Raw genomic sequence first — 25,401 nt, forward strand, 5'->3', positions numbered from 1 at the left:
GCGTTGTGTTAAAAGGGGCATTTGGTCTAATGAGATTGCTGTTCCAAATCTCTCTGTAACTAAGTCGTCGCAGATAAAGGCTTGAGGAATTGTAATAATATGTGGCTGAAGTCCATCTGTATTGGTGAGTGTACCATCTCTCAGTTGTAATAAGCAATTGTTATGATCTGGTTCTGGACATCGCATGTTTTTTACTAACTGTATCTTTTGAAAGCAATGCCAATTGTCTGCGTATTTTAAGGTGCACTGAACAATAGCTGAGTGCATGGCATCTGGAAGAATAGCTAATCACTGTCTAAAATCTCCTCCTCATAAAAGTACCTTTCCTCCAAATCGAATATTATTATTCATAAACGTTTGTAGAAGTTTATGAATGGTGTTGAGTAAGTGACTTCATGCCATTGTACATTCATCAATAAACAACATTTTTTCAAGACGGATGTCACGTGCAGTGCCACTGTTAATGTTCATAGTGGATACCGATTTGTAGGATCTAATGCAGTTGATAAAGATTTCACTTTCAGGTACATCGTCAGTTAGAAGCTCCTGTAGATATTCAGGATATGAATGTAAAGAAGGCAGTCTAATTTGACCCTTTTGACAACAGCGTGTAAATGTATTACTTGTATTGCCAGTTGTTTCTTCAGGGAAGTGAACTGAATGACAATGATTGCAAATGACATTCATTAATCCGAATGAATTTTCCTGGTGTATGTTTTGCTTGTGCCGTTTGAGAGGCGCGTTGTTGCATGTGTAGTATTTGGGACGTGTTGTTTTGGAGCTGTAATCCATTTGCCTGTGCTGTGTGAGAAGCCCGTTGTAGCCTTCGCTGCCATTAACATGTTTTGCTTGTGGTGTTTGAGTGCCGCGTTGTTGCATGTCCATTATTTGTGACGCGCTATTTTTGATTTTTAATTGATTCGCCTCCGCTTTGCGCAAAGTCCGTTTCACTCTATGTCGTGCATTATTTGTATCGTGCCTTGTCCGTTTTTGTATGTCGGTCAGTTGAGCTTTCTGCTTTTGGAGTCCTGCTTGCTTGTTTTCTGGCCGGTCATATGCGCGTTGCTTTGCTCCCTTTTTTGTATGTCTGAGACGCGAGCTCTTTCTTTTGAAATCGTGCTTGTTTCGATGCAGCACTTTGAGACGCGCGCTGTATGCGTCTACGTTCATTGTGTCTGTTCATTTGGGCACGTCTCTGTAACGGGGTTACTTGAGCTTTGCGTTTTTTGATCCGAGACATTTTTTCTCACGTATTTTCCGAAGCGCGTTGTATGCGCCGCCGTGTATTCTTTTTGTTTCATTCGTGTTCGTGTGTTTGGTCCCGTTATCCGATCCGAATCGTTTTGTACCCGTGACTGTGTATGCATGACTTGTTTGTTCCTCAGCGTGCGAAATATGTATAAGTATTAAGGAGGATCGCACTCACTGTTAATATGGAGCCTTTTCTCCAGTTGAACGGTTAATAGTGCTTTATTTTAATGAGATCCACCTATGCTGCCTAGTGTGAAGGTTTTGAGATGACGTATGTTTAATATGGACGTTTCCTTTAGATATGTGGCTTTGGGTGTCACTTCTTATTTATTTGGGGGGGGGGGATTGTTGTTGAGCGAGCGTCTTCTTTCTTTTTGTGTTCCTGTGTCTTGTTTGAATCCCCCTCTTTGTGTGTGTCCCGTCCCTTGCTTGTAGGGTCTGTGGGGCGGTTTTGTGTTCTTTTTTTTGTCTTCCATGGGCTTGTTGAATCCCTCTCTTGGTGTGTGTCCCGTCCCGTCCCATCCCGTGCCTGTAGGGTGGGGGGGGGGGGGGGGGGTGTGGTCGTGCCTTGCTGTTGTGCGCTCGTCTGTTCTTTTTTTTTGGTGTGTTTAGTTTCGTGTGCAATGTGTTTCGTGCTTTGCCCGCGTTTGACTACTTTTTTATGTGCCTTTTCCTTTTTTCGGTGCTTGTTGCGACTCATTTCTGTGACTCCTTTTTGTATGTGCTCACTCCTTTTTTCTGTGGTCTTGTCCGCCTCTCGCGGCCCCTCATCTGCCTTTGTCGCCCTCTTTTGTCCGCCTTTCTCCGACTCTCGCGGACTGTTTTTGCACCTGCGCCTCTTGCGGACCCTCATCCGCCTGTCTCGCCCTCTTTTGTCCGCCTTTCTCGGCTCCTCAGCCGACTCTCGCGGACTCTTTTTGCGCCTGCGCAGTACGTCTTTTTGCAGCTACGGCCCATTGCCGGATGTGCCTGCGTCCATCATCCGGTTTAGCATTCTCGGTTAGTAATATAGATAAATCACAGAGTGTTTAGTTCTCATTACTGCTGATAAAGTTGCACCAGCCAAGCACTGAGACTCTGATCTGCAATGACACCTTCACATCGGTCACTGAGGTGTTGGATTAATAACTTTGTTCACTGAATAAAGAAAGCAGTGATTTAAAAACTGCATTGTGTCTTTCCTCAGGTCTCCTTTTTCTAATATTTCATTTCTCTAAAGGTCAGAGGCCATGCATTGTGTAAAATATGTAAAAACAGAAAATACCAGGAAGGGGGTAAATACTTTATCACATCACTCAAGACAGACACAGGTTGGTGACGTATCTTCATTTTACTAAATACTGAAAGGACTTGAATGTGTTGCTTGTTACACAAATATAAAATTGTTTTATAGAAATCAGAACTGTGCATTTCCTCTCATATGTAAATGAAGCTTTATCATTTCATCAGTTATCTCTAACCAGCATGTGCAGTTCAGGGTCCGGGGGTCTATTTAGTCAGAACTGAGAAGAAGTCACAGACCAACACTGAGATTACAATAAGATGTCAGCTTTCATGTCCTCCCAGTCCTGTATGTAGAGTATGTTGTCACTCACTACCTCTGTCACCTACATGACAAAGTGAGGTGACCGTCTGGACTCGGCTCAGACTAGCAGCTCTATGATTTACTGATGAAGTGATCCTTACGATTCCTGAAGACAGCGGCTCTGGCAGGTGACTGGAACTCTTGATAGCAGTTTAAATACGAAGAGGAAACGCAGCAGACTCACAGATCCAGTGAAAACGATCTTCACAGCTGTAGTTAAACACCGCGTTCTTCTGCATGTTTATCAGCAAACACTTTTGTTTGTAGTCATCGCTGGCTCTGAAACACAAGAGGAGCTGTGAGGCCTTCTCCTGACCTGACTGACCTCGTAGCCTCACACACATCACCTGACTTCAGACATTAAACAGATGAAGGCCACCAGGCTGTGCAGCACAGAGGATTGTAAGTCAGCAGTGTGGCTAATAAACTGAAATTCAATCCTCACTGGACACGGGCAGGCTGGGCCTGACTTAGCCATGGTGGGTGAATTAAACTAAATTATAAAGGACACTCATAATAGAAACCATACTGGACGATGACCCCCCACACACACCCCACCCTGAGTCAGGGTCGTCATTGTTGAAGATTGTATCTCAGCTGACAAATTCTTCATTCGTATATTCTGATTCAAATGACACAACTCTACTTTTAAAGATATATATAAGGTACTGTATATTAGCACAAAGGTCTCTGAACATTAGCAGACACACTTTTGATGGTTTCTTAGATATCCCACTACATAAAATTAGTAATGCTGGGTTCAAAAACCACTTGATCTTTGTAAAATGAATGAATACGTGAAAGCCCTCATTGTGATTTGTGTAACTTGACCGTTTTTTCCGTGTTGATTGACGTGACTTTGAGGCTGACGTCTAGAAATGCTGCCATTGCTTCCTGCTTTCTGCCTGAATACACTTCTGCTAATCTGCAGTAGCCGTCCTCAGACACACGACTGACTAGTTCACTTTATCAGGCCTCCGATGATTCTGAAGACTTGGCCTTTTCTATTCTACTAAAGCCTCGTGGTCTCGTTAGTCTTTATTACAGAGTGGCTTCTGCTCTTCTCTGAGTGGCCATCAGTGCTGCGGTGTCTCTTGTGACCCTTAACCATGCTGATGACCTCATTTAAGAGCTCATTAGACACTACGGCTCAACATCTGACCTAAACTAATACATACAAATACCATTTAACAATTTAACATTTACTGACAATTCAGTTTATAAATGAAGACATCTGAACACATCACCTAAAAGAACCAGTGGTCCCTCCATTGTCTAAATCCACTTCATCCTGAACAGGCGCCCAAGGCAGGAACAATCCCTGAACAGGGAGCCAGTCCATCGCAGGCAGAGAGACACACACTGCAGGGCCAATTTAGCATCGCCAATCCACTGAATGTGTGTGTTTGTGGAGCACCAGGAGGAAACCACGCAGACATGGAGAGAACATGTGAACTCAAACACAGGGAGGACCGGGGTACCCTTGTCATCTTACAGCGGCGTGGCAATGCTACCAGTGTGCCACCCAAAAGAAAGAGCCAAACCTGCGTAACTATATCTATGAGGAAATCAGAGTGAAGCCGTCTGTTACTAGCAGATGAAACACCATCACTACACGTGACAGACACATGCTGATGACAGCCCACCTGTGTCTGTTATCGTTCATCTGCTGTCACATTTCATGTGTTGTGTTGGACTCCTCGTCTCTTCTTGGTATTGAACTGTTCTCACTGCTCTATGGGATACGTGAATTGTGAAGAGTGCACATGATAATAACATGAACTAAAACTTGACAAGTCATCATATTGTACTTACACCATTAATAAGACATGAAGATGAATGTGGGGCAGCGTGATGAAGGTCTGCCCAAGAATATGGTACTCGGCTCATTTCAGAGTTTGACTGCCCTGTGCCAGCCTGGCTTTTGGGCAGATTTTGGGCTCTTTGCTGTCTGGATGGTGTGCAGCTCCCTCAGTTGGATACTGCAGGCAGAAATAGAGTTGTATGGATGAATGGACTCTTTATGACCAACAATATCCCATAATCTGCCTCTTATATGTCAGCTATAACACCCGCAGTAATCCACTTTGTGTCCATTCATACTCCTACCTCAGCCGCTTCGGCTCATCACTGTCCCTGTGGCACCCTGTGGCCTCGTGGCACCTCAGCCGGGTGTTTAAGTTCAGAAATGACATTCTCACTTATTTACTTGTAGTTTGGTTTACTGCACTGCAGAGCGTTTGTCATTTGTAACATATTTCATTATTGTCTTCAGAGCTCTGAGAAAAGACATTCATGACTACATGTGTGAGGCCAGCAGTACTGGCAGGATTAGGGAAAGGAGTCGCTAAACGTGAAGTCAGCAGTCACCGGCCATATTTATGTGATATTTATACAAAAATGGTGTGTGATTCAATAATGTCAAAAAGGCACAAATTATTGTGATGTCCGTTCATCTGTTTTATGTTATCAAATAAGACAGCAGACAGTGTGTTTGTCACCTCTAATGACAGTAAAGTGTCATCTGTAGGTGACCCCCTTTCTGCTCCTGCCTAATACGGTTTTGGAGCTCATTCAGTCAAAGTGAGACGTCTCGACTGAAAGGAGTCTTCTTACCTCTTGGATTTCACAGGTCCGGCGTCCATCCTGGTAGATTTGTTTTCTTTACTGATGTCATATCCGCCAATCCAATAATATCTCCCTGTATCTTCAATGATAAGAGCTTTCATTTTAATAAAGTCCTGATAAGAAAACATGAAATAAAGAAGTTGATGTACAGTTGAACTTGCATATGTGTTTATTGTATTGAATTGTCTTCTCTTAGTCACAATCAATAAAACACATTTGACCTCCTTCTTTAATTTAATATAAAGTGGCCTGAGTCTCACTTATAAATGTAACAATCAGACAAAACTCTCAGTGTGTCACCTGCTTTTATAATAAACTGAGCTATTGTGTCACTTCTTGTGTCACATGAGCAGATGGCAGTGATGCCCAACACTAATAATGTGTCAGTGTGCTAACAGAGATACTGGATACTAAATACGACATCCCTGGGGGAAATCTCACAAAAACCCCAGCGCCTCAATGGAAATCAACCAATGACAGAATCTGCAGACATTTATACTGATTTGGGTCTTAACAGGGGCCTATCACCTCAGAAGGGCAGTTCAGTGGCATTCTGGGTTTTATTTGGAGCGATGCAATGGCCACCTGGTGATTTACATGAAATATTAATGAGCAAAATTTAAATTGCTTTATCTACTAATTGACTAATTCATCACCTGTGACCCTTTTGTTCATTACGTATCTCCCAGACGTTGAACCAAAAACCAGAAATGCATGTAAACGTAATGTAGAAATGGCAACTCTAAGAGCTCCTGCAACCATGAAAGAAGAAACAGCAATCTAGGATTCTTAGCATGTCTGATGGCATCAGTTGTAGCGAATGAAGACGCAGAGAGTCCTCTGAGAGAATCTTTACTTTCTCACACAGTCAACACTAAACAAAGGGTCACTGAGACTTTGATTAAAATGGCAGTCACTCTGAGCCTTTGAAATGTGTTGACAGACTCTTCAGATCTATTGGAGGAATCTGCTAAAGAAAGACATTCCTGCTGTAATAACATACTGAGCTGACTTAACTTCAGATTTGATCTTCTGGGATTGTTCTTGAGATGCACTTTCAAAGAGTTTTGTTTTTAATGCTCTTGTCCTGACAGTTTAACTTACAGTATACAATTTGAAGACAGTCTTTTTAAATCCACCTGTAATAATGACATACCAGCACGTCAGAACTTTCTATTTTCACTAGTCGTCCACCGCTTGTCTTGCACCAATCACGGCTCTCATTCCAGGTCAGATTATTAGTAGAAATTAAGTAACATTTGGAACTGAAGGGGACCCAACCCACTTTACAAACAGGGCAAGTGTTATCTGTGGAAAACGAAACAAAAGAGCAAATGAAAAACAAGGGATTAGATGAGCAAGGAGCTCACAGTCTACTAACCCTGCAGCAGAGCACTCACCGTGAGACGTGTTTGTAGCATTGCAGTAGAATTCCTTCAGATCACTGAACTCCTTGGTCAGTTCATCAAGTTTCTCATTCAGAGTTTCATACTGAGACTTCAGGATATCTTGGCTTTCTTGTAGTTCAGTGTTGTTACTGGTCAGGATGTAATTTGCATTTCTTAACTCCTCCAGCTCTTGCTCCTTGTGATTTAATTTTATGAAATCTGAGGAAAACAAATCATATCATACAATCAGTAATATAAAATAACTAGTCATTTAGCCCGTTACAATAACGGGCGCTAGAACAGTAGTGCATAAACATTAGTAGGAACAGTCTATATTAAAAGGCAAGGGACTTTGACCTCATTCTTTTTGTTGGTTGTATTTTTCTTTCTTTCTGCCTTTCTTTTGTTGATGTTTACTTGCTGAGCTGATCGTTCTTCGTGGGCTGCCGCCGTGTATTGTGTGTCTTTAATTTTCTGAGACAGTAATACTGTCTTGTACGGCTCTATTCAATAAGGGCGCGCACAAAAAGGCGAGCTTCAAAAGGGCGACCTCAATTGAGCGTGGCGAATAAAGGCGTTCGTAGATAATTTAGTTCAAATGGCTCTGGAATATGTGAATAGTAACAAAGGTGCAGATCTTTATTTACGCGCGCCTTTATTTGCTGCGCCCTTTTGAGGCTCACCTTATTGTGCGCGCCCTTATTGAAGGATACCGTCTTGTACGTCCGCTGGCTTGTACGTCCGTAATATACCTTTAATTTTCTCTGGTGGTAATACAGGCGTGCGCTTCAGTAATATGCCTTTAATCTCCTCTGACAGTAATACTGGCTTGTATGTGGCTGTAATATGCGTCACTGTATTGTGTACCTTTAATTTCCTCTCGCAGTAATACTGGTTTGTATTTCCATAAAACGCCTCTCTAACTTTCTCTGACAGTAATATCGCACATCGCACCGTGCCCCGCGCATGTGCACTTCACCAGAAGACACCCACACACGGACACCTGGACGCACACAGGGATTTTATATATATATAGATATATGTTTTAGACTTGAGTTAAGAGTTCTCTCAGTTCTGCAGTGATAAAGAATCCCCTGCCTTGTGTTCTGCTCATTTTACCCCATCACAGTTTGTAATAACAGATGAAGATTGTGCCTGACTACTTCTCAGTGTGTAACAGCAGCTCTGTTTTTCATCTTTTTTATTTTAATCAACGTAAAGGGGATATGAACAAGCTGAGATAGACTATAATCTTTATTTGTTATTTGTGTCAAATCTCAACATCCGGGACCCTCACCTGACCTCAAACAGTCCACATGACCCCCTAGTAGGTCGTAACCCAGAATGGCACAGTGTGTCACGCATGTGTGTCCTTAGGTCACCTTCTGGTCTCATCTGAGGTAAGCCTATCATTTTCATTTTTTTTAATTTAAAGTTAACAGGGTGACCCAGTTATTCAGAGTCTTGTCCTTCCGCAGTCCGCCGACAAGTGGCATAGTCAGGAAGATTTTTTGCCTTAGGATATCAGAAATCTGCCAGCCTGGCAGAATTAGTCCAACAGCTGGCAAACCAGTTAAACCAGTTACAAATTCACCACAGGCAGACCTGTCAGAAACCAAAGCACGACTTGAGGCAGCGGATGCCCAACATCTTGGACGAGGACAGGGACCGGCCCGACGCAGCGGATGCCCAACATCTTGGACGAGGACAGGGACCGGCCCAACTAAAGTCCTCATGTGTCCACTGGATAAAGTTGAGTTGTACCTGCTGATTTCTGAGCACACTACTGCCTGACACCGCTGGCCACCATGAATGGGCACATCTACTCAATGCCTTCCTAAAAGGGGAAGAGCAAGAGGTATTTTATGAATTGGAGGAAAACGATGGGCATGACAGCACAAGGTTAACAAATGCTACAGTTTTAGCCTTTGGCTTCACAGTGGTAGTCTCTGGAGTGTGGTCTTTAAATAGGATCAGAGCTCCACAAGGCAGTGCACTTATCACATGAAGGAGACACCACCTCTTGGGAGTGTCTCGTTTTTACAGTTCAAGGACTCCAAGGGGCATGGCCAGTTAACCTCAGTGGGCATCCTCTCTGACTTCTGGGTGATAAGAGTGATGCAAGTGTTAGCAATCACGCCCCCTGGTGTCCCAGAGTGTTAGTGCTTACCTCAGATGAGCTCAGAAGGTGACCCTCAAACACACATGTGTTAAACCAGCAGTTCATGTTAAGTGCCTCGCAGGGGCCAAGATTTCTGGCATAGAGGCCGCATTGGACTGTGTCGCCAACGATGAAGTATCTACCTTATTGCTGCATGTCGGCACTAATGATATTTATTCACAGCAATCTGAGGTATTAAAGAGAAACTTCATCTCTCTTTGCATCAAAGCTAAAATAAAATGTCAGAATTTAGTTGTATCTGGCCCCTTACCAAGATTATACAGAGGGGATGTGATTTATAGCAGATTGCATTCCCTTCACTGCTGGCTAGAAACCTGGTGTGCAAACAAAAGCATAGCGTTTGTGAACAATTGGGATGATTTTTGGGAAAGGCCTGGATTTTTCAGAAGAGATGGTCTTCATCCTAACTGGAGGGGATCTTATGTATTATCCCAAAATATGGCAGCAAAACCGCCTGGTTGACTGATTAGAGCACCATCCAGGCCGCAGTCATGTGATCTTAAATCACAGGCTGTTGTTTATCCCACCTGTTACTTTCCTGAAGCTGTTACCCATAATCCTTGTCTTGGGGCATCCAGTAAATTTAGTCTTGATACAAACCTTAAATTAATTGATAACCAAAAAATAAGGTGTATAATTAGACCAAGGGATAAAACCAGACCCTCCACCAGGGGCATCTGTAATAGAAATTTACTTCAAATTAAAACAAAAAGTATATCACCAATTCCGAAAAAAGCATACAGTTTTAAATGCTGCTTATTGAACATTCGCTCTCTTGGCACTAAAGCTGTTTTGGTAAATGATATTATATTAAGTACAAAATCTGATCTGTGTCTTCTCACTGAAACCTGGCTTAGTAAATGTGACACTGTCCCCCTAGCTGAGGCGTCACCAGATGGATACTCGTTCCTTCATAAATCTAGAGATTCAGGTCGAGGAGGAGGCCTTGGAATAATTCATTGTAACAAAATGCAAATCACTTCTAAAAATGTAGGCAACTTTACATCCTTTGAAGCATTCATTTTAAATATTAAAACAGATTCCAACACAATTATAGTGCTAGTCTACAGACCACCAGGGCCGTATTCATTGTTCATGACTGAATTTAGTAACCTTTTATCTGACTTGGCTATAAATTATGATCACGTAGTACTTGATGGGAGATTTTAATGTACACATTGATGTGGAAACTGACACTTTTAGCAAATGTTTTACTTATTTGTTAAATTCAGTAGGATTTTGTCAGAATGTCAAAGGTCCAACTCATAATCATAACCACACATTAGATTTAATTATAACTTACAAAGTTGAAATTCAAAATTTAAATATTACTCCATTAAATGAAGTTATTTCCGATCACTACTTAATTACATTTGTTTTAGTCCTGCCCTTGCCAACACACTCCCAGATTAAAACAAAGACAGTGCGACATCTAGATTGTAATTCTGCTTCAAAATTTATAGATACTTTGAGTAAGTCGAGTGTAATTGTGGAAAACCATTTAGATCAGTTAACATCAAATGTAAACACGGAAAACAATTTAGATGAGCTAACATCACATTATAACATGACCTTGAGAGATGCTCTGGACACAGTGGCTCCACTTAAAGCAAAAGTGACCAAAGCACATAGAAACTTTCCCTGGTTTAATGAAAACACGCGAGCTCTTAAATTAGAGTGTCGAAAACTGGAATGCAGATGGAGAACAACAAAGCTACAGGTCTTTCAAATTGTATGGACAGAGAGTGTTAAAAAATATAAAAAAAGCCCTCTTTAAAGCTCGCTCAGAATACAATTCTACAATAATAGATAGCAATAATAAAAATCCTCGGGCACTGTTTAGAACAGTGGCTAAATTAACAAATGGAAATTCAGATCAACAGTGCAAAATACCAACAGACATTAGCAGTACAGACTTTATGAACTTCTTCAATGAGAAAATTAAAAATATAAGATCCCAGATCTCTGCATCACAGTACAAACCACATACTAGCTTAGCAGACCCTGTCTCACGTTGCACTCAGCACTTTAGTAATTTTAATCCTGTAACTGAGCAGGAAGTCTTAACTTTAATTTCAAAAATGAAGCCCACTACTTGTTCCCTGATCCAGTGCCAACAAAACTAGTAAAAAGTGCAATGGATGTTCTTGCAGCGCCTATTCTAAATAGTATCAGTAGTTCATTATTGCCTTGCACAGTACCTGATACACTAAAAGTGTCAGTCATTAAACCATTACTTAAAAAGTCAGACCTAGACCCACACATACTAAATAATTATAGGCCTATTTCAAATCTACCGTTTCTCTCTAAAATACTAGAAAAAGTAGTTGCCAGTCAGCTTCAGACACACCTTACGCATTACAATTTATTTGAGAAATTCCAGTCTGGTTTTCTCACTGGTCATAGTACAGAAACGGCACTAACACGGGTTGTAAATGACATTCTGATATCCTCTGATGAAGGACACTCCACTGTAGTTATGTTGTTGGACTTAAGTGCAGCGTTTGACACCATCGACCATTCTATTTTACTGCACAGGCAAGAAAATGATGTTGGGCTTACAGGCACCGTGCTCGCTTGGTTTAGTTCTTATTTATCAAATCGATTCCAATATGTACAGAAATGTGCTGACAGTACTCCATCATTATACACAGAAGTTCAATATGGTGTCCCTCAGGGCTCAGTACTGGGACCTTTACTGTTTTCACTGTACATGCTTCCACTGGGATCTCTCATTAGGAAACATCATGTTAATTTTCACTCGTATGCAGATGACACCCAGTTATACCTTTCATTTAAATCAAATAAAGTTTCTCCGATGTTGTCTTTAATTAGTTGTGTTAGCGAATTAAAGGAGTGGATGAATGAGAACTACTTGTCTTTAAATACAGATAAAACAGAGATGTTAATTGTTGGAGGGAATGATGCTGATCACAACAATATTTTGTCATCATTTAACTCGGTTTGATTCTCCATTAATTTCACTGAATCAGCCCGCAATCTAGGAGTTATCTTTGACTCTAGCAGGTCATTTAAAGCACATATTACAAAGTTGTCCAAATCAGGTTTCTTCCATCTTAAAAATGTTAGGAAATGAGGGCACTTTCTAAATAAACAGGATTCTGAGAAATTAATTTATGCATTTATCTCTAGTAGGATTGACTACTGCTTCCCGGTTCCTTCCTGTGTGGATAGCGCTTTGAGCACTGAAAAAAGCACTATATAAATGTAATGAATTATTATTATTACTGTAATGCGGTGTTCACTGGATGTTCAAACTGTTCTTTATACAGCCTCCAGTTAATCCAAAATGTTGCTGCAAGAATTATTACAAGAACAAGAAAATACGAACACATAACTCCAGTTCTTAAATCCTTACACTGGCTCCCAGTGAAGTTTAGGGCAGATTTCAAAATCCTTCTTTTAACATATAAAGCATTAAATGGTCGAGGTCCGGCTTACTATCTATCTATCTATCTATCTTACTTGTCTGAACTTATCATGACTTACAAACCTGAGCGCACATTAAGATCTCAAGATGCTGGTCTGCTTATGATTCCAAGGATTAATAAAATAACAGTGGGAGGTCGAGCTTTTAGTTACAGTGCCCCTGAACTGTGGAATGGTCTGCCTGCTACTATAAGAGATGCCCCTTCGGTCTCAGCTTTTAAATCCCGGCTGAAGACTCACTATTTCAGTTTAGCATATCCTGACTAGAGCTGCTGATTAACTGTACAGACTGCATCTCTGTTGTTAGTCATTAGCACTTAAACATAAGTAACATGATAGTTAGAATTGGATACTAATCCTCACCTATTCTGTTTTTCTTCAAATGTGGCACTTAGTGCCACAGCCCACCTGCCAAGTTGTTTTGCCTGCCTGAGATAAAGTCATCCCTGATGGAGGATCGCAAGAATCGTGGTAAAGAGGGGTCCTTTCATCGGATTGGCTGGCCCAACACTGACTCAGCTGTGGAATGGCCAAATGGGGGAGGCAGCTTGATGGATGAGGTCTCCAGGACTAAACAAATCCAAATCATATTATGGGATATATCATCTACTGTTAAATTCTGCTCCATACTCCTAAACTTTTTATTTTTATACTGTATTGAGGATTTGTTCTGTTCATTTTATTGTATTGTGTTGTATTGACCCCCTTCTTCTGACACGCACTGCACACCCAACCTACCTGGAAAGGGGTCTCTCTTTGAACTGCCTTTCCTGAGGTTTCTTCCATTTTTTCCCTACAAGGTTTTCATTTTTTGGGAGTTTTTCTTGTCTTCTTAGAGAGTCAAGGTTGAGGGCTATCAAGAGGCAGGGCCTGTTAAAGACCATTGCGGCACTTCTGTGTGATTTTGGGATACACAAAAATAAACTGTATTGTATTGTATTGTACATGTATGACGAGTGCACTTCAGTAAGGAAGAAGTCAATAAATAGTCCATAAAAAGGCAGTGCAATTGTGGAGGTTAAAAACAGACCATCAATACTTTAAAGCCCCTCGCTGAAATGATTCAAGGCATCAGGTTAGTCTCCTCGACAAGATAAGCACACCTCTCTCAGCCCCCCATCAACTGACTCTCCTCCCACCTGCCCTCTCCATCTTTGGCCGAGACACACCTAGCCGGGCCCCCGTCATCACATATACTGTATTGTGCTACCCGGACCTCTGGAGGGACAATCCCAGTCCCCACTCTTACACTAAAGTTCAGCAGGGAGACCCCTCACATCCCCAGTGAAATTGGCTCCATTGCAGTCGTCCGACCTCCCTGCCTCCCCACCTCCTCTGTACTTTCTTGCACTGCTGATCTTTACTTGAAGTTCACTCTCCTTATCCTCCAACCTCCCCGAGTACTGCTCAGCCTTTCTTTTTAAATATCGGTGGGCACAGTGCTTAATTAAGTGCCCCAGAGTGCCAACGAGGCAATCAGCCATACCAGGCGCATCTGCACATGAATGCAGGATTCAGTGACCACCTCATTAACAGCCGCTCCACCACACTACGACACACCGAGCTAACCAGACTGTTTTTGTTTTTTATTAATTTGCACCACCGTGGTCCTCACCTCGTGACAATCTGAGTAACTTTTATCTTCAGGTTGTCACTCCGATGCTGAGAGTTGCTAAGACGTTGTTAGCGCACACCACTAGCTGATTACATAAGTGCATCCAGCAGCTCTTACTGACTGGAGAGAAGTCGTCAGTCTTGAATGAGCTCAGGGCACGCCAAGGCTACAGGGCCGAAGTAATATGAAGGGGGAAATGAAGAAGAACGACTGAATCCTTATGTTCCTTTACTTATTATGGAAATAATAAGGAGTCAGAGAGAGTAGAGAAGATGAAGTATGAGGAGTTTTACTGAGAAGAAAAAGGACTTTAAAGTTACTGAGCGAAGTCTCCATTATGACAAGTCTGGGGTCCTACAATGTACTACGACGACTACTTCTAGTTTTGTGGGTGAGGAAGATAAGAGCAGACAACTCCACATGAAGCAAAATCAACACTGGAGTCTCTCAGGGGTCTCTCCTTGGACCCTCATTACTTTATCTGATTGATTCTGGTATAAAAATGGAGGAACAGTAGACACTGAGGGGGCAGTAAAAATAAAAAGACCTGGACAACCTTCAGAACTGGAAGGACACTTGGAACATGCAGTTTAATGTAGAAAAGTGCAAAGTGCGGCACATGGGCCAAAGGAGCATCAGGTATGAATACAAGATGGGAGCTAAAGGAAGAGACCTCTGAGTAGGATTTAGGGGTTTATGGTGACACAACATTTTCAGCAACTAACCAATGTGCAGCAGCAATTATAACGACAAATAACCGTTAAAGTCAATGGAAAGTATGCTAAACTATATAATACACTAGTAAGACCTCATCTGGAGTACTGTGTGCAGTTCTGGTCACCACAGTACAAGAAAGACATAGCAGCACTTGAAGCTGTGCAGAGGAGAGCAGCCAGGTGCATCATGGGACTGAAGGCCATGTCCGACTGTGACAGACTCTGTGAATCAGACCTGTTTAGTATCGAGCAGAGGACATCATGTGGGGACCTCATCTGAGTGTGTAAAATCCTCAAAGGCATTAATAAGTAGAGCCAGCAGAATTCTCTCAGCTTAAGAGTGAATCACGAACTCGAGGACATCGAGGGAAATTAAGAGGAAGTGCCTTTAAAAATGAAGCCAGGAAGTTCATCATTACACAGAGTTGTGGGACTCGGAAATAAACTACTGACACATGAACTTAGAGAAGAAACCTCAACAACCTTAAAGAAGAATCAGGAGGAGATGTTGGGACAGCTTAGTTATTAGCTAAACACACGGGCCTGATGGACTGAAGGGTCTCCTCTCGTTTGTCACATTTCTTATGTTTCTGTTCCTGCAGTTTCTCTTCATTGTCATTAGTGACGTCTATTGAGATTACAGTGGAGTATTCTGTGTAACGCTTATTGTTATTATTGTTTCTTCATAACAGTAAATGATAATTTAGGGCACATTACATGATAAATACATAAAACGAGACAACAAATGCACTCGTCTCCTAAACTCCACAGGTATTTAAAAGTTAAACCGCTAACACTGGACGACAGCAGTTTGAACAGAGGGAATGGAGTCAGGAGATGACACAGACAGATAACTGGGAGACAAATATTTAAGTAAGCAAAGGTAGTGGTGGTGGTGTGTGTGTGTGTGGGGGGGGGTGTTGAAAGTTTTTATTTTTATATTTATAATTTTCTGAGCTTCTATTAATGTTAATTTCTCCTGCCTCTGGAGGTCTGCAGCAAGACCTTTCTGCTTGACACCCCAAGGTTATTGTCAGGAACTGTGCGGAGCTTCAAGCCTTCCTTTAATTGGTGAGGAATGGACTAGAAGCTAACCCACCTACAGCCAGTCCCACCTTTTAGATATCATTTATGTTCAGCATCAGGACAGAAAATCAGTAGGCCATAAAGGTAAAAGACAAAAAGATCAAGATATGAAATATTAAAAACAAAGATTTACTAAGTAACAAGGTCTTGTAATCTTTACATATTAATAAAAGGCAAAGCCCTCACTGACTGACTGACTGACTGACTGACTGACTGACTGACTGACTGACTGACTGACTGACTGACTGACTGACTGACTCACTCACTCACTCACTCACTCACTCACTCACTCACTCACTCACTCACTCACTCACTCACTCACTCATCACTAATTCTCGAACTTCCCGTGTAGGTGGAAGGCTGAAATTTGGCAGGCTCATTCCTTACAGCTTACTTACAAAAGTTAGGCAGGTTTCATTTCGAAATTCTACGCGTAATGGTCATAACTGGAACCTGTTTTTTGTCCATATACTCTAATGGAGGAGGCGGAGTCACGTATCGCGTCATCACGCCTCCTACGTAATCACGTGAACTAAAAACAAGGAAGAGATTTACAGCACGAGTCAAACGCGGGAACGAAGGTAAATGACGTTAATTTTTGACTGTCTTTTAATACTGTGTAAGCATACATATTAACACATGTGCAATTAAACGTGTGCATTTACGGGGTGATTTCTCAGGCTTAAAAGCTCGCCTTTTATTAAAAAGGTAAATGCAAACTGATTTCAGATGTTAAACGCGCAAAAATGTCGGTACACCAGATAAATAAGCGCAACATATTATCAGTTGTATTGTATGCTTACAATACATATAGAAATGTGTTAATCATTAACTAATATTATGGGATGGTGTTTTTCGACTTGCGCCTTGATTTAAACGATTGCATTTCTTGGTGGGTTTGCGTAGCTTATTGTCAATATCTTTACACCTCTTTTTAAGACTTAATTTAAAAAGGTTTTCTTTTTTTCTTAATTAAAATTTAAAAGCAATACTTCACCGCTGCGAAGCCCCTCTAGCGCTGACGTCCGAGGTTCGATTACCGTAAGCGAGTGCAGTGAGTGTGTACGCCTGATGAGCCAAGAATAAGGGGGAAAGATGTGTCGCGTACTCTTTGCATTATTTGACAGTAAACTATTTTCAACCATTCTATGATCTGCTTCTCACAACTGAAGGCACCGTGGCTGATGTTACATCACTTGCTGTCCAACCATAAGCGTTACCTGGTAGGTAACCAGCCACTCACTTCACTCCCTTACGGGAATCGAACCTCGGACGTCAGCGCTACAGGCGAAGCCCCTAAAATTGCGCCACGGCGTGTGGTTCATTTATTTGACAACATGTAGATCGGGGTAATTACATTCATGGCATTCGTAGTCTGATTCACAATCTGATTGTATGGGTGGTTACCTACCAGGTAACGCTTATAGTTGGCCAGCAAGTCAGCTCGAAGTGATCACTCGAGTGAAGGCAGCTTCACAAAAAAACAGATCCTTAACAAACTGTTATTGGTATATTTTCCCTCAATTTTAAAAGGTTTTCTTTTCTTCTTAATAAAAATTTAAAAGCAGTACTTCGCCAGTGCGAAGCGCGGGGATTTGAGCGACTGACACATACAGACATATTCATGAGTGCAGGTACTTCGGAAAGAAAGCACCATGTAAACCTAAACTTTAAATTAAGTTCATAGACCTACAAAAGGTTGCCATTGATTTGAGGCAAGATTGCTTTTCTCCTGTACAACTATACGTTGCATTCTTAACAGTAAGCTTGCACAGCTTGGTCATATTTCAACCGGAGTGCTGAACTGACAACGTGGTATACAAACAGAACTATAACAATCGTAATAAACAAACAAAAAAAAAAGGGAAGAACCCTTGGATTTAATAAAAAGGCTCCTTCCTTGGCGAAGCAAGGAAAAAGGAAGACCTTATATGGCGTTCGTTTATAAAACAGTGGAAAAGCTGTGTTAAGGCTGCTTCACAAAAAAACAGATCCTTAACAAATTGCTATTGGGATATTTTCCCTCAATTTAAAAAGCTTTATACATATAAAGATATAGATATAGATATAGATATAGATATACTGTATATATATATATATATATATATATATATATATATATATATATATGTAAGCTTATAAGTACTGCCTTACTTCTCTTTAAGAAAGGAAGATGTAATGATACTTGATTTTAACGATTGCATGTCTTGGTGGGTTTGCGTAGCTTATTGTCAATATCTTTACACCTCTTTTTAAGACTTATTGACTGAAACGGGCTTTCACGAAAAAACTTAGGGCTTTGCTACAGGATACACCCTCCACAAGTTAAGGAAGTAAAAATATAAGGTATATATTTCTGTTTTATTTAAACCTTTTAAGTTCATATGCATAGCCCCATTTGGCTGTTTTAGTTTTTTTTTTCTTTCTTCAGTAATATTTAATCTCCTTAAAGAAAAAGAACATATGCATTTTACTTTTTTTGTATCTCTTTAGTAATATTTTAGTGTAAAAGGATAACCAGTATTTAAACCTTTTATGTTACTTTATAAATGTATTTTACACAATGTTGAAAAATTAATAAGAAAGCTACATATTTTGGCAACTGCTGCTTTAATTTTCAATGAAATGAAAAAAGCTCTCCAAGAGAAAACCTAAATGAAGAAGAAACAGTTTGCACTATCTAAAAAGGAGAAACCCTCATTTTTAAAGGTTTGCTGCAGATGACTTAACTGAAAATAAATGAATAGTTCCTATGTGTATAATACATATTTATCTATTTTACTTATGCCTTTATTCCAGCAACTTGCAACATCTGAGGTACAATTTGTTACATTACTTTTGTTTTTTGCAGCACAGGCAGGTGAAGTGACTTCCTCAGGGTCACACAGTGGTGTCAGTACCAGGATTTGAACTGACAAGCTCCGGGTTTACTGAAATATTACTGAAGAAAGAAAAAAAACGAAAATGGGCAAATAGGGCTATGCATACAAATGTTCATCCATCCATTATCCAACCTGCCATATCCTAAATACAGGAGCCAATCCCTGCCAACACAGGGCACAAGGCAGGAAACAAACCCCGGGCAAGGTGCCAGCCCACCGCAGGGCGCACACACCCACACACACCCACACACCAGGGACAATTTAGAATCGCCAATGCACCTAACCTGCATGTCTTTGGACTGTGGGAGGAAACCAGAGTACCCGGAGGAAACCCAGACAGACACGGGGAGAACATTCAAACTCTACGCAGGGAAGCGAACCCGGGTCTCCTAACTGGCACCTTTCACTGCGCCACCATGCCGCCCGCATACAAACTTAAAAGGTTTAAATAAAACAGAAATATATACCTTTATTTTTACTTCCTTAACTTGTGGAGGCTGTATCCTGTAGCAAAGCCCTAAGTTTTTTCATGAAAGCCCCTTTCAGTCAATAAGCCTTAAAAACAGGTGTAAAGCTAAACTTGCAGCACCGCTATTCAATTACACTTGCCTAACGCCTCTCCTAAGGGGACATACTGTGAGAGCTGGGCATTAGTCAAAGCACCAATCACAGGCCCGATTAGAAAGCAGGAAGCTGTGATTTGTCGTCTCCCTCCCATGTAACAATCACAGCCCGTGTTACAACGCACTATGTATGTATGTATATATGTATATATGAAGAGGATGGATGGATGGATGGATGTATATGTGTATATGTATGTCTATATATATGTTGATATGTGTATATATATATATATATATATATATATATATATATATATATATATATATATATGTATATATATGTATACAGTATGTAGATATGTGGATATGCACTGTATATGTATATATATGTTTACATAACCTCTTTAACACACTACTTCTCCGCTGCGAAGCGCGGGTATTTTGCTATATATATATATATATGTGAATGTATGTATGTATGTATGTATGTATATATGTATGTCTATATTTATATATATATATATATATATATATATATATATATATATATATGTATATATATATATGTGCATATGTATATAATGTATATATATATGTAGATATGTATATATTTATATGTATATATATATGTATATGTGGATGTGTAAATGTATGTATATATATATGTATATGTAGATATGTATATATATGTATATATATGTTTACATAACCTCTTTAACACACTACTTCTCCGCTGCGAAGCGCGGGTATTTTGCTAGTCTTTGATAAACACAAAAGTGTGATGGCAGCTTAAATGTCATTGTGATGATTGTGTCACTGACTGTGACTTTCAGTGTGCACTGCTCACCCAACAGAATGACACGTTTAGGTAACAAAACCACAACATGTTGGCACCCACTGAGAAACAACATGGCATCACGGCCAAATGAAATCAGCACATTAAAATGTCATAATAAGCCAAAGAACAAAAAGGTGAAACATTTCAAATTAGCAGATATCACAATGTTCCTCCAGAAGCTCCTGTGTATGAATATAACACAGTGGTCACTTGATGGGTGGGCAGGGGACAGAAACGAAGAAGCTCAAAGGAGACCTCTCCTCCAGCGTGGTGTATTATTAACCCCTGAGACAGCCATCCTCTGAGCTTCACTACTCTGAAGTTGGTTTGAGATTCTTTTATGGATTTTCTTCTTTCATTAACCTGAGTTTTGTAGTTGGTTTGTTGTTCTCTCATTTTGATTTGTTGTTGTTCTCTAAACTGCCTACATTTGACCCTCCTTCTGCGTTTTGACAAGTCTTTGTGGTATTTGGACTTGTTACAAGAAATGACTTTAATAAATCTCATTGCTGTGTTTAAGTAGCTCATTCAGATTTCTATTCATCTTCAGCTTTACATAAGATCACAATTGCTATTGTCACGCATACTCGTCAGAGGCTCATCCTCCAAGATCTTCCCAGGTATGTGATACCACCCGGGCCAGGAGGGGGCGCTGTGGCTAACTGTCTTGTCCTTTTATTTCATGAAAGTGCAGAGAAAACGCCAAGTGAGGGCAACTGACTCCACACCTTCCAGTCCCTGGGCTCTAAGATCTTGACATCCCAGTAACAAGTGTCACGTCTATCCAGAGCGACCAGAGCTAAGAAGCTCCATGACTTTCAGATGGCAGACAAGAAAGCTAATTAATGCCAGTCACTTTATTACTGAGCAATAGTTGTGTTTCCTTTTATGCCATTGAGAGTTTGTTTCTGTTTGGACTTAGAAGTTAACAGGAATGGCCAGGTTGGCACCCCAGCAATTCATCTTCATTTGAGCCTGTTATTCCTTCAGATGACCCCACTGTGTACACTGAATTACAGACACATGATTAGCTGTTTTGAGGTAATGAGCAAGTCCTCCTAATAAAGGGGCCAATGACTGCGTGTATAAGAAATACACAAAGCATTCACATTACCTTCACTTTCAATGCCACGTCAGTACAGAGGATACTTACGGTAAACTGAAAGGGATATGAGGCCGGCCACTAGGAGAACACCGAAGATCTTCATCATCATCTCACGGTTGACTCTCCTTTCTGCTCTAACAGGAGGCACTGGAGCTGCAAGACAAGCAAGGTGGAGTGAGATCAGAGACTGAAGAGCACATGAACTACCTGATGATGGACAAAGTGGGAATTGGCCATTCTTCTAGGCTTTAGCAGCCCACCAGGCCTGTTAAGGTAGCAGATTTAGCAGACGTCCAGCTGTGCCTTCTCTTACTAACAGTCCAAACTAAGTGATTGAACTCCACCTGCCGGTAGTTCATCTGATGATAAAGGTGTAAATCAGACATCTTTCCTGAGGCCACTCAGCAAACATCTTGAGTCACAAGGCATGAAATGGACTCCAGCAAGAACAAAGAGCTGTAATTCAAGGAATGAGCGCCGAGATAGACAGAATAACTTGACTAAGAGCAGGTCCTGATTTTATGACTGCAAGTGACTTTAAACCAATCATGAGGTGTTAGAATTCCTTTTTAAAAACGAGCTGCACCCTCGTATTCTGTCAGAGAGAGACGCACACACTCACTGATCTCTAAGGAGCCTTCTGATGGGACCCAGGACCCCCACTATCCAAAATGACTGAAAATCTCTACAATGGCTCTCTTAAAGTTAAAAGCTGAGAACTCACAACCGCTTTCTCTTTGTGGATCTGAAACCACAGCACCTGCCCTTCAGAAGAGGTCACCCTCCTGAAACTAAGCATCTTCAGGCCCGGCCAGGACTTGGATGGGAGACCATCTGGGAAGAGCTTGGGTTACTGCTGATGGAAGACGTATTGGTGAAACCAGCAGGGGGCGCTTATCCTGTGGTCTGTGTGTGGAACCCAATGCCCCAGTGCAGTGACGGGGACACTGTGTAGTAAAAATGGTGCCATCCTTCAGATGAGACGTAAAACTGAGGTCCTAACTCTCTGTGGTCATCAAAGACCCTGAACATCCTTCATAAAGAGCGAGGTGTATCCCGATGTCCAGGCTAAACTGCCATCCATGGCCTAGTCACTCTGACACCTCATCATCCTCTGGCTCTGATTCGCTCCCTGTCTCTCAGCACTTCACCACCTAACAGCTAATGTGTGGTAAGTGTAGTGGCGCAATGATGGCTGCCATCGAATCATCCTGGAGGACGCTACACATTAGTGGGGGTGTTAAGTGGCTCTCCACTCACTTTGTAGAGTGCTTTGAGGAGTGAGAAGAGCACAATATGAATGTAAAGGATTAATTATTATTATTAATAATATTAATGTCTCAGCCAAGACAAACTGTGGGCCAGTGAGCTAAAAAGAAAAGCAGAAAGAGAGGTAGCCACTGTTTGAAGAAGGGAATTTCAGCAGCGAAACTCTTGTGCCACAAACAGTAACGCTCCTCTCTATGAAGCTGCACACAACACAACAAAGGAACAGCTCCACACAACATCAGACATCATCTATAAAGACTTAGTATCGTTAAACTAGTTCTGTGTGCCAAGATAAATGAAAACTCCAAAGAGCAGTGAGTTATTCTGTTTCTTTAACGAGTGGCCTTCATTTAAACTGATCTAACAGTCAGAGACCCTCATCCTATGACAGAGGAAGGTGAGGTAAATAAAGAAGGAGCCTTCCTAAATGATTTGATCAATGGCCGAGTTAAATCTCTCCTCCTTCCCACGTTATTCTGATTGTCCCTGGTGGTGAGTTAAAGTTCATTTTCCTTTCCTGCACTGGTGCCCCACCATCAATGCCCGGGGCCATTAACTGGTCTCCCCTTCACTCCCAGTTGCTGTTGTCACATCGACATTCCTGCTCCGTGTCCTCATTGCATGTTTTCTTGTCAGTGACCATGTCCAGACCTCAGCACAGGCTGACCTGATTATTATTTTACAACATCAGCTGTTGTCAGCTTACTTGTCACGTCTTTGTGTTTCTTAAAGACTAACTTACCTGTCACTTGGCTCAGTGAAGGAAAAATTTACTAGTACCTTGAGAAAATGGACTACAGTCTACAAACTGGTGACCAACTAAACGAGCGAATTTGTTTTCATTTCATGTAATCTTTATTTCATTCAATTTTAGGATTTATTTTTAAATATTCCCTTAACACCTGAAACTGTCTGATAGTGTGACACTGGCAGAATAACATTTTGAAATATGTTTCCCTTCATGTCCCCTTCTCTTGTTCTCTCCCTCAGAACAGATAGCTGACAGATCAGAGTCTCTCTCTGTGTTTGACGATCAGACATGACATACTGTGATCTGATGGCCATCCAGTAGAATTCGAAGCACTGACAATGCATACTCTGTCCCTTGTCCTGAGTCGCTCAGAGTCACAGATGATGTTTTTGTGCCTTTTCCTGCTCTCCACTGTTGGTGCCAAGGTGGATGGACTGGCATTACCTTATGGCCTACCTGGACACAAAGCCACAAGGGAAGGATTTGGATGGACAGGCGCCCCGGTTAGGTGGTTTGCAGGTGCCCATCCTGGCCAAGAAACCACCACAGAAGGAGCTGAAGGGAGAGGATTCACATACTTTAATGACGTTCCACCTGAGCCAGAAGTGCTTCCAGGGTGTAATCGTGTGGCACCAGAAGTTACTTCACAGTCAGGCATTAAAGATGCCACTTGACCTCATCCAGGCAAGTTGCACAAGGCTGGGGGAGCGTAGAGGAGAATAATCATGGAAATTGTGCTTGTGAAGACTCGTATTGGAGAAAGAACCTGAAAAGGTGTAATAAAATTCACTTTATTTGCACCCTTGACTGTGTGTCTGGGACGCCTCCTGTTGGTCACACCACACACCTCTTTCAGTTTCCCACACTGCTTTCTGTTCTTGTGTGCTGCGTATTTAAGTTTAGGTCCCTCTTAATGTTTGACTTTATATATTAGTTTCTCTGTGGTTTTCCTACAGAACTCCTAGATGGGACCCAAACAATAGTTCAAGCCCAGGACCCCCTCCCATGACATATGGCATCTGAAAAGGAGATATGAAATTTCATGCCATGTTTGTTCATCTTGTTTATTTATGTTGCAAATATTTAAAAAGAAAAAGAAAATGCAATTAATGAATGAATTTCCACATCACACCAATCACACGTCCACACAAAGTTCATCAGAAATGAATTAGAAAAAAAGTAAACGGTGCCTCAGTTACAATTTTTATTCACAGAGTCAAGAACAAATGACACTTGTACAGATAAAAGAAGACATGAAGTGCTCATAATGAATTTGATCCATCACTCAGTTCTGAAAATAATTTTATGTTTCACATTTGAATTTCCCATTGGGATTAATAAAGTCAGTCTCTCTCTCTCTCTCTCTCTCTCTACTGTTTAACCGCACAGCTAAAGACAGGAATTCAATCTAACAAGTCAAGTGCATGGCCGTCTCCCAAGTCTGGCCTGCTCACTTTCAGTGTGACGTCTCCACATTGTCACCATCAGAGACACACGGGCCCTGAGATGTGGCCTTGTATGAGCCACTGTGGCGGTGTGAGGGGAGGCTGTTTATGATAAGGCTGGCATTGGCCTTTAGTGCTTCTGAAGATGGGCTGATCTCATACAGGATTAACTGATTTAGAAAATAAAATCGATGAAGGGGAACCACATCTGTCTAAAAGTAGACATCTGGCAATGAAATTCACACACTCATGGAGCAGAGGAACGAAAACAATTCACAGAGCACTCGGCTCTGCCTGGCCAGGAACTTCAGAAACTGAGATGAAAGAGCAAAATACAAAATGTAACGGCTGCCATTGTTTGAATGATTGTAAGACTAACCAACGCATAATCTTACAGCTCATATGGCAAGCCAGTGACTTTGACAGAATGTTCTTTTGAAAACATTCAAAGCGACCTCTGCAAATTTTGCCCAATTTGGACGTGAAATTTCACATTTTGACAGGTGAAGTTCAGAATTCTCCATGTGACAATAAACACCAAAAGACTCAAACAAACTGCTGGAGTGAAGATGAGAAAGCACTAATGAACGTAGAGATCAAAGCTTAGAGGTCATCCATCTTACCAGCTGACAGACCAGGCCACTGCA

The 25,401-nt window shown here is 41.3% G+C and overlaps 1 protein-coding gene across 2 annotated transcripts in view; it reads right to left on the reverse strand.

Annotated features, from left to right (window-relative positions):
* The window catches only part of LOC127527373 (lectin BRA-2-like), a 404,208-nt gene that overhangs the window by 361,856 nt on the left and 16,951 nt on the right, over window positions 1-25,401 (reverse strand). The window contains exons 4-8 of one of the 2 annotated variants that reach the window (XM_051925974.1): window positions 21,338-21,442; window positions 6,865-7,071; window positions 6,621-6,772; window positions 5,453-5,577; window positions 2,273-3,115 (exon numbers count right to left, since the gene is read on the reverse strand). In XM_051925974.1, coding sequence (XP_051781934.1) covers window positions 2,989-3,115; window positions 5,453-5,577; window positions 6,621-6,772; window positions 6,865-7,071; window positions 21,338-21,442 — 716 coding nt within the window. In that variant the 3' untranslated portion in view covers window positions 2,273-2,988. Of the gene's footprint in view, window positions 1-2,272; window positions 3,116-5,452; window positions 5,578-6,616; window positions 6,773-6,864; window positions 7,072-21,337; window positions 21,443-25,401 lie in introns of both variants that reach the window. The other variant, XM_051925975.1, reaches the window with a different exon arrangement.

The sequence above is a fragment of the Erpetoichthys calabaricus genome, chromosome 4, assembly GCF_900747795.2.
Source record: "Erpetoichthys calabaricus chromosome 4, fErpCal1.3, whole genome shotgun sequence".
NCBI classification, from domain to species: domain Eukaryota; kingdom Metazoa; phylum Chordata; class Cladistia; order Polypteriformes; family Polypteridae; genus Erpetoichthys; species Erpetoichthys calabaricus.